Genomic DNA, 9,125 nt, shown 5'->3' with positions numbered 1-9,125 from the left:
CGGCTCAATGGTGCCCTCTGTTGTTTGCTTGTCCTTACCACTGCAATGCGCCATTAATGTACACCCGGAACCTTGTCTTCGGTGTTCATTATCACAGGAAGTAATATTTTACACACAGCTACAGCTTTAGTTTAATCATCAATGTGGGGGAGAGGAAGTCGACATGAATGACGTTGTTTATTATTTTTTTTTTTTAAATGTATCGACTTTTTTCAGACGATTTCTGGATTGCCGGCAAACCATACATGTGTGCTCGGAACTTTATGTTTAGTTTTCATTTCTATAGGGAAGTAATAATGTGTTGCACACAAACAGCTGAAGATTATTTAGTTTAATCATCCACATGTGAGACGCTTAATCAACACGAAGGACGTTTTTCTTATTTATTTAAAAATACATTTAAATTTGCGTTTGTTTTTCATGACTTCAACAACAATGTATCTTCAATTTTTTCGAACTTTTTCTGGAGTAACAGCAAAGACACATTTGGCGCCAGTAAGGTCTTTCTGCGCCTCAAAACAAGGTAACAATGATAGTATTTACTTTCATGGCTACAATACGACAAAACGTCACCGAATTGCCAACACTCAACATAGATAATTACTTGCAAATACAGTGACTATATGGTGTCAAACCACAAACAGGAACTGTAGTGACGTTGAGTTTTGGTGTAGTTCCGTTATTCATTTTCTTACGTCACTGGGGTTAAACCCGAATGGGGGTTAAAACCTCCAAAGCTAAATGGAACGCAGCCATTGCTTCATTGCTGCTGTGTTATTTTTTGATAGGCGTATTGCTACCCCTGCAGTCTATTTCTTGTAAATACAATTTTGTTTAACTGTATTTACCCCAAGCAAAGCTTGCTGTAACCCAGGGGTGTCAAACTCATTTTAGATGGGGGGCCACATGGAGAAAAATCTACTCCCAAGTGGGATGCCGGACTGGTAAAATCACGACATGAGAACTTAAAAATAAAGACAACTTCAGATTGTTTTCTTTGTTTAAAAATAGAACAATCACATTCTGAAGTTTTTTTTACACTTACATGTTGCGGTTAATAGTATCCATCCATCCATCCATTTTCTACCGCTTATTCCCTTCGGGGTCGCGGGGGGCGCTGGAGCCTATCCCAGCTACAATCGGGCGGAAGGCTGGGTACACCCTGGCCAAGTCGCCACCTCATCGCAGGGCCAACACAGATAGACAGACAACATTCACACTCACATTCACACACTAGGGCCAATTTAGTGTTGCCAATTAACCTATCCCCAGGTGCATGTCTTTGGAGGTGGGAGGAAGCCGGAGTACCCGGAGGGAACCTACGCAGTCACGGGGAGAACATGCAAACTCCACACAGAAAGATCCAGAGCCCGGATTGAACCCAGGACTACTCAGGACCTTTGTATTGTGAGGCAGATGCACTAACCCCTTTTTCCACCGTGCTGCCCTGCGGTTAATAGTATTCTATCTTTATTTGTCGTTATTTATTCTTTCTGAATACAAGTACAACCCTAATAGTATTCTATCTTTATTTGTCGTTATTTATTCTTTCTGAATACATTATACAACCCATTTATTTATTTATTATTATGTGATAATGTTCATCAGTCAACTCATTGGTGTTAATTTTCAAACTATCAAGTTAAAAAAATTAAAACAAAATCAAATTACAGTATGTTATTTATGTAGTTTGATCATTTTCCTCGACTGATGAGACATGCACCTAGGACTAGGTTGATTGGCAACACTAAATTGGCCCTAGTGTGTGAATGTGAGTGTGAATGTGAGTGTGAATGTTCTCTGTCTATCTATGTTGGCCCTGCGATGAGGTGGCGACTTGTCCAGGGTGTACGCCGCCTTCCGCCCGAATGCAGCTGAGACAGGCTCCAGCGACCCCGAAAAGGACCAGCGGTAGAAAATGGATGGATGGTTGATGTACTAACATCATGTGGTTTATTTTGTACATATGTAGCATCATCTACAAAGATGCAAATAATTGCTATTGCGACATCCAGTGGACACATTTACAACAGCTGTTCCTTTCATTAAAAAATTTCAGGTTCATTTTTATACTAAACAAACTCATCTGGCGGGCCGGATAAAACCGGTTCGCGGGGCTGTTCCGGCCTTCGGGCCGTACGTTTGACACCCCTGCTGTAACCTCAAAATGTATCCTTGATATTGTGCACATTAAGAGGATTTACACCCGTTATTGTGTGGTTTTCATTTCCTCTCATTGCCTGTCATTAGGTGAGGGGCAGGTCGTGGTTTCGGAGCGAATGGCCTCTGTGGTAAGCGTGGCAATAAACCGCCCTGAGGTGCGTAACGCGGTCAACCAGGAGACAGCGATGCGTCTGCTGGAGGAGCTGGAGGCCTTTGAGCAAGATCCAGCCTTGAATGTGGCTGTCCTGCACGGGATAGGTAAGAGTTATGTTGGTGTTAGTGGTGTACCGATACCGCTCATCCATGATTGAGATCGGCCGATACCGATCTCATGTATTAACTGTAATTTAAAAGTATATTTATGGTGAGTGCTATTGACAGTGTAACAATATCAACACAATTTACTAAGAACCTATTTCTTGTGTCGTTTCAAGCTATCTTAGCGATTAGCATGCCTTCCTGTCTGCTCTCGTTTTTACTCTGTGTACCATGTTTCGCCTTGTCCCCAGTCCTCCAGTGATAATGGTACGTGTAAGTAATTTTGTTTATTTTCCGCAGCCTATGTGACAAGTATGAAGTTATAAGAGTGGCTACGCATCGTGTATGGACAAACACAGTTAGCTGCTTGCTGCCTTGTCAGCCAGGGGACCAAAAATAAAATATCAGCTGGAGGGGATTGGCATTAATCGGCATTAGAAGATCACCTATAACATTCCTAATGTGTACCTTTTTAGTTTGCCGTCCTTTTCTCCAGTAGAGGTGTCAGACCTCACAGACTATCATTTATCAGAAAAAAAACTGTAATTTATAAGACAGGGTTTCCAATTTATTTGGCTGGTGTGTGAGTGACTGGAAGAAAAGCTTTAGTTTACTTGGGGAGGAAGTCGCTCGGTGTGTAATTATCTAGTCTCCAAATGTAAGTAAGACAATCCTTTCAGACTTTTTCAAAGGGAGACATACTGTTTTATATTCAGGTCAATAAGCTATTTTGTAGAATAAATTATAAACTTTAATACCGTATTTTTCAGAGTATAAGTTGCTCCGGAGTATAAGTCGCACCGGCCAAAAATGCATAATAAAGAAGGAAAAAAACATATAGCTCGGTTGGTAAAGCGGCCGTGCCAGCAACTTGAGAGTTCCAGGTTCGATCCCCGCTTTCGTCACCCTCGTCACTGCCATTGTGTCCTTGGGCAAGACACTTTACCCACCTGCTCCCAGATTTCACCCACGCTGGTTTAAATGTGACTTAGATATTGGGTTTCACTATGTAAAAGCGCTTTTAGTCACTAGAGAAAAGCGCTACATAAATATAATTCACTTCACTTCACAATATAAGTCGCACTGGAGTATAAGTCGCATTTTTTGGGGAAATTTATTTGATAAAACCCAACACCAAGAATAGACATTTGAAAGGCAATTTTAAATAAATAAAGAATAGTGAACAACAGGCTGAATAAGTGTACGTTATATGAGGCATAAATAACCAACTGAGAACGTGCCTGGTATGTTAACGTAACATATTATGGAAAGAGTCATTCAAATAACTATAACATATAGAACATGCTATACGTTTACCAAACAATCTGTCACTCCTAATCGCTAAATCCCATGAAATCTTATACGTCTCGTCCAGTGGTTCTTAACCTGGGTTCGATCGAACCCTATGGGTTCGGTGAGTCGGCCTCAGGGGTTCGGCAGAGCCTCTGACGCAGCGGTCAAGACACACCAGACTCATGAATTGATTAATGTGGACCCCGACTTAAAAAAGTTGAAAAAATTATTCGGGTGTTAACATTTAGTGGTCAATTGTACGAAATATGTACTGTACTGTGCAATCTATTAATACAAGTTTCATTCAATCAATCAATCGTGTAAATAAAAACTTCTCCCTATCGGCGTATCTGTACTGTAAAGTTAACATTTGAATGACAATAAAAAGTAAGTCTAAGTATTATGGATACCCCCAAACAATGTTCCTTCTAATTTTCCATCTGATTTGCAAGTGTGTAATTTGTTGTGAGTTCATGCACTGTGTTGGTTTTGTTCTTTGAACAAGGTGATGTTCATGCACGGTTCATTTTGTGCACTAGTAAAAAAAACGTATAACTTTGTCTTGAATTTGAACAAAAAAAAAAAAAACATTTTATTTTTCACTCAAGAAGGGTTCGGTGAATGTGCATATGAAACTGGTGGGGTTCGGTACCTCCAACAAGGTTAAGAACCACTGGTCTAGTCTCTTACGTGAATGAGCTAAATAATAATATTTGATATTTTACGGTAATGTGTTAATAATTTCACACATAAGTTGCTCCTGAGTATAAGTCGCACCCCCGGCCAAACTATGACAAAAACTGCGACTTATAGTCCGAAAAATAAGGTACATATTTTCATATTAAAAAAATAATTTATACCATTTTTTGTCGTATTTTCCTATTAAACATGTTAATTATTGAAGATTACTAGGCTCACCGTTTACAACATTAACCTGTATTTTTTTTATTAATACAAATAAAGTTCTAATTCAATATCCATCCATCCATCCATCTTCTTCCGCTTATCCGAGGTCGGGTCGCGGGAGCAGCAGCTTAAGCAGGGAAGCCCAGACTTCCCTCTCCCCAGCCACTTCGTCCAGCTCCTCCCGGGGGATCCCGAGGCGTTCCCAGGCCAGCCGGGAGAGATAGTCTTCCCAGCGTGTCCTGGGTCTTCCCCGTGGCCTCCTACCGGTCGGACGTGCCCGAAACACCTTCCTAGGGAGGCGTTCGGGTGGCATCCTGACCAGATGCCCAAACCACCTCATCTGGCTCCTCTCGATGTGGAGGAGCAGCGGCTTTACTTTGAGCTCCCCCCTTCTAATTCAATACTTTTTTATCATCCATCCATCCATCCATCCATCTTCCTCCGCTTATCCGAGGTCGGGTCGCGGGGGCAGCAGCCTAAGCAGGGAAGCCCAGACTTCCCTCTCCCTAGCCACTTCGTCCAGCTCTTCCCGGGGGATCCCGAGGCGTTCCCAGGCCAGCCGGGAGACATAGTCTTCCCAACGTGTCCTGGGTCTTCCCCTTGGCCTCCTACCGGTCGGACGTGCCCTAAACACCTCCCAAGGGAGGCGATCGGGTGGCATCCTGACCAGATGCCCGAACCACCTCATCTGGCTCCTCTCGATGTGGAGGAGCAGCGGCTTTACTTTGAGCTCCCCCCGGATGACAGAGCTTCTCACCCTATCTCTAAGGGAGAGCCCTGCCACCCGGCGGAGGAAACTCATTTCGGCCGCTTGTACCCGTGATCTTGTCCTTTCGGTCATAACCCAAAGCTCATGACCATAGGTGAGGATGGGAACGTAGATCGACCGGTAAATTGAGAGCTTTGCCTTCCGGCTCAGCTCCTTCTTCACCACAACGGATCGATACAGCGTCCGCATTACTGAAGATGCCGCACCGATCCGCCTGTCGATCTCACGATCCACTCTTCCCTCACTCGTGAACAAGACTCCGAGGTACTTGAACTCCTCCACTTGGGGCAAGATCTCCTCCCAAACCCGGAGATGGCACTCCACCCTTTTCCGGGCGAGAACCATGGACTCGGACTTGGAGGTGCTGATTCTCATCCCAGTCGCTTCACACTCGGCTGCGAACCGATCCAGCGAGAGCTGAAGATCCTGGCCAGATGAAGCCATCAGGACCACATCATCTGCAAAAAGCAGAGACCTAATCCTGCAGCCTCCAAACCGGATCCCCTCAACGCCTTGACTGCGCCTAGAAACTCTGTCCATAAAAGTTATGAACAGAATCGGTGTTTGCCTTGGCGGAGTCCAACCCTCACTGGAAACTTATTTATCATTTGTGACTAATACTAAAACATGTCATAATAAAAGGTCATGGTCATAAAGTACATTTGTATAAATACGTTCAATGTAATCAACGTTATATTTTTGACATCATACAGTTAAGTCTAAGGACTTTACAGTACTCCCTCGCCATATCGCAATTCCAAGTTTGCGGCTTAAAAGTATATTCTACAGATATTTGGGCAAGTTAAGCATTAACATAAATGACTAAATGAAATACAAATATGACTATTACACGAATACTGGCCACTCGATGAGACCAAACCAATCTGAGCGCGCTGTTCAGTATGATGGCCACTGATTGGCTCAAGGCAGCTTTGCTGTTTTGGATTAAACAAGTGTAAAAATGACTACTGTATGTGGGTCTTATTGCACGTCTCATAATGTTAAAAAACATATTTAGAAGGTCGTAAACAGGTTTTTATGATTTAGCTATACAAATATTAAATTTATACTAAATATTTCCTACTTTGTGGAAATTAATTTGCCATGGTTAAGCCCGTAACCAATTAACTGCTCTAAACAAGAGTAAATCTACATTATTTAACTTTGTATTTATTTAATGTTGGTATCTCCATAGCATAGAAAAAGTAAAACAAATATATAACTGTAAAAAAAGTATGAATATATATACTAGGGCTGTCAAAGTTAACACGATAACGTGTTCACTATAAATTTCAATAACGGCACACATTTTTTTAATGGCCGATTAACGCGATCACTTCCTTTTTGACCCTCGAGCCGTTCCTTAGTGATAAGTAAGTAAGATGACATAAAAGCTGAACAGAAATGAAAGACGGTTGGCAGGGTGTCAAAAGGTGCCTTTTTTTTTTTTTACAGTTGATCCAACAACAAAACCTGTCAAACGTTCTCAAACCGATCACACACTTTTCTGGCTTCAAAATAAAAAGTGCTCCGCTATACACCTGGTTTAACTACTTTAAGGCTTTCTCCTTAATGTACAGGCTTCATATTAGCCGCCACACCTAAATAAAGTAATATTTATTGTAGCGTCCAGAAGAAAAATAAGTGTGACGCTCTTTTTAGTTTTTATGGCCAATTTTATGCTATCAATGGACCCAATTCCAACAAGTATTTCCTAATTTAAAATAAATAAATAAATAAATGAATAAATCAAAGTACACTGTACAATAAGCAGCAACAATTTAAAAACAGAACAAAACGTTTTGACGTAAGAAAAATATATTTTAATACTAAATAACAGATTTGTTTTAAATGTATATTCATATGTTTTGCCTTTTTAAAGAATACATGCATCATAGCAAATCATATCGACCACGCCCTAACCATACCCCCACCGCCACAGGTATTTTGGCAATTTAGGGGAAGTCCTGAGATTAACAAAATAAAATTGTGTTGCATTATGATCATGCTTTGTCAGATGTTTTGTGATGTTGTTCTGTGATACTTGCACCTAAAGTAATGCTAGTACATCATACAATTATTTTATAACATGTCCTGGTCGAGTCCTCAATTACAGAATGATTAGCAGACTCAATATTACATTGTATTAATTAATAGAGAAGGTTAAAACATTGTCTTGCAGCAATATGAAGACACCCCCCCCCTGAAAATGCTCTATCTAGGGTACACTTATTAATGATAAAATTATACCTATCTGCGGTTATCGCGATTAATTTTCAGTTAAATATGAACACAATGCGATTAATCGCAATTTAATATTTTAATCGTTTGACAGCCCTAATATATACATAACACATATTTATAAGCATTTTTTAAAGTAAATACATTTGTTTTTCTCTCCTATGCCATTGCTTGGTTCAGCTTATAGATGTCGCTGCAATAAAGAGTGGTGCACGAAAACACACACCCTTGTGAAGTGGCGTGCACTGTATCAGCTGTACAGAGCCAGGTTCATGTCACACTTCTTAATACCTCTGAAAATAATCATCACATCCACCAAACGCCTGAGTGGAAATAATGCCTTCAACCTGGATCAACTGTCTGCACCAAAGTGGCCTCTTGAGCAAGCCGAGAGAACAATTAGCTACTTTGACATGGTTCAACACTCAGCAGGATGTCAGTCTGTAGAATAGAGCAGGTCTTTGGTATTGTGATGGGATTTTAATGTTCCTTATTTAAGCAGCACCACTGACTTTTGTGTTGATTAGCAGCCTGTCTGTGTTATAAGATGACAAGCACAGAGACTCCTCTGGGTTCACAACATAAGGAATCCATTTTGTTCAAATTAGCACCAATAGTTTTCTCTGCCCATTTAAAAAAAAAGAAAGATGGATAATTGCTTTCTCCAGGTATTCCGCTACATACTTGTGGTGTTTGGGGGGGGGGTCTCAGATTTCTGCGGCTGTTTGCGGTCAGGTCCAATCTAGATGTCAAGGCAGCTGTGTCGCTACAGTTCAGCTCTAATCTACTTGTGATGTTTTTACACAACCTTGTACACACACCAAGCATAATCGCGTGCCAGAAAAAGTTCCAGCTTTTGAATAGGACAGCTATATTTAAAAAAATGAATGCATGATTCAGCAATATTTGCACAGTTAGATCGCGAGGCCATTTCTTGTGCACCCGCCCGCCATTAAGGTCACTCAGACAGAATTTCAATTGGATTTGTGTCGGACTTTGCATCTGCCATAGTTTGTAATTGTGTTGTCTCCTGCAGGAGGGAACTTCTGTGCTGGTTATGATTTAAAGGAGCTGGCCAATCACACAGCCACGCTCAAATTGGAGCAAGATGTCACCAAGGCTCCTGGGCCAATGGTGAGTGCTTGGGAGGAGGTGCTTTATAAGCACAAAATCAAGAACCCCCCACACTTTCTGTACAGTACACTGTTTTTTATTTCCAACTTCAGACCTCCGTTTATGTCCTCCTATGTCCTGGGACAAAAATGTCATCTTCCTAAAAACGTCTGTAATTATATAAATATTTGTTTCCACTCTAAATAAGGCAATATTTTACTTGACCTGGAATATACATATCAAATGTTAATGACATGTTTGGTATTTGTGTGTGTATATGTTTATGTATGTATATATACAGTGTTTCCCCAGAACATTTGTTAGTTAAGGTGGTGTCTCTCCGGGGGACAGGCGGACAGACGGGGTGGGTGGGTGTAAGGAA

At 41.2% G+C, this 9,125-nt stretch overlaps 1 protein-coding gene across 2 annotated transcripts in view; it reads left to right on the top strand.

Annotated features, from left to right (window-relative positions):
• The first annotated feature begins 77 nt into the window (after positions 1-77).
• LOC133609654 (enoyl-CoA hydratase EchA19) overlaps positions 78-9,125 on the top strand; it is a 70,474-nt gene continuing 61,426 nt past the window's right edge. Inside the window, exons 1-3 of one of the 2 annotated variants that reach the window (XM_061965456.2) lie at positions 78-523; positions 2,251-2,421; positions 8,667-8,764. In XM_061965456.2, the coding sequence (XP_061821440.1) occupies positions 421-523; positions 2,251-2,421; positions 8,667-8,764 (372 nt within the window). In that variant the 5' untranslated portion in view covers positions 78-420. The remainder of the gene's footprint in view (positions 524-2,250; positions 2,422-8,666; positions 8,765-9,125) is intronic. The other variant, XM_061965455.2, reaches the window with a different exon arrangement.

The sequence above is a fragment of the Nerophis lumbriciformis genome, linkage group LG07, assembly GCF_033978685.3.
Source record: "Nerophis lumbriciformis linkage group LG07, RoL_Nlum_v2.1, whole genome shotgun sequence".
Taxonomy (NCBI): domain Eukaryota; kingdom Metazoa; phylum Chordata; class Actinopteri; order Syngnathiformes; family Syngnathidae; genus Nerophis; species Nerophis lumbriciformis.
Note: the sequence above shows the minus strand (reverse complement) of the source record. Positions and strands in the feature narration are given on the sequence as shown.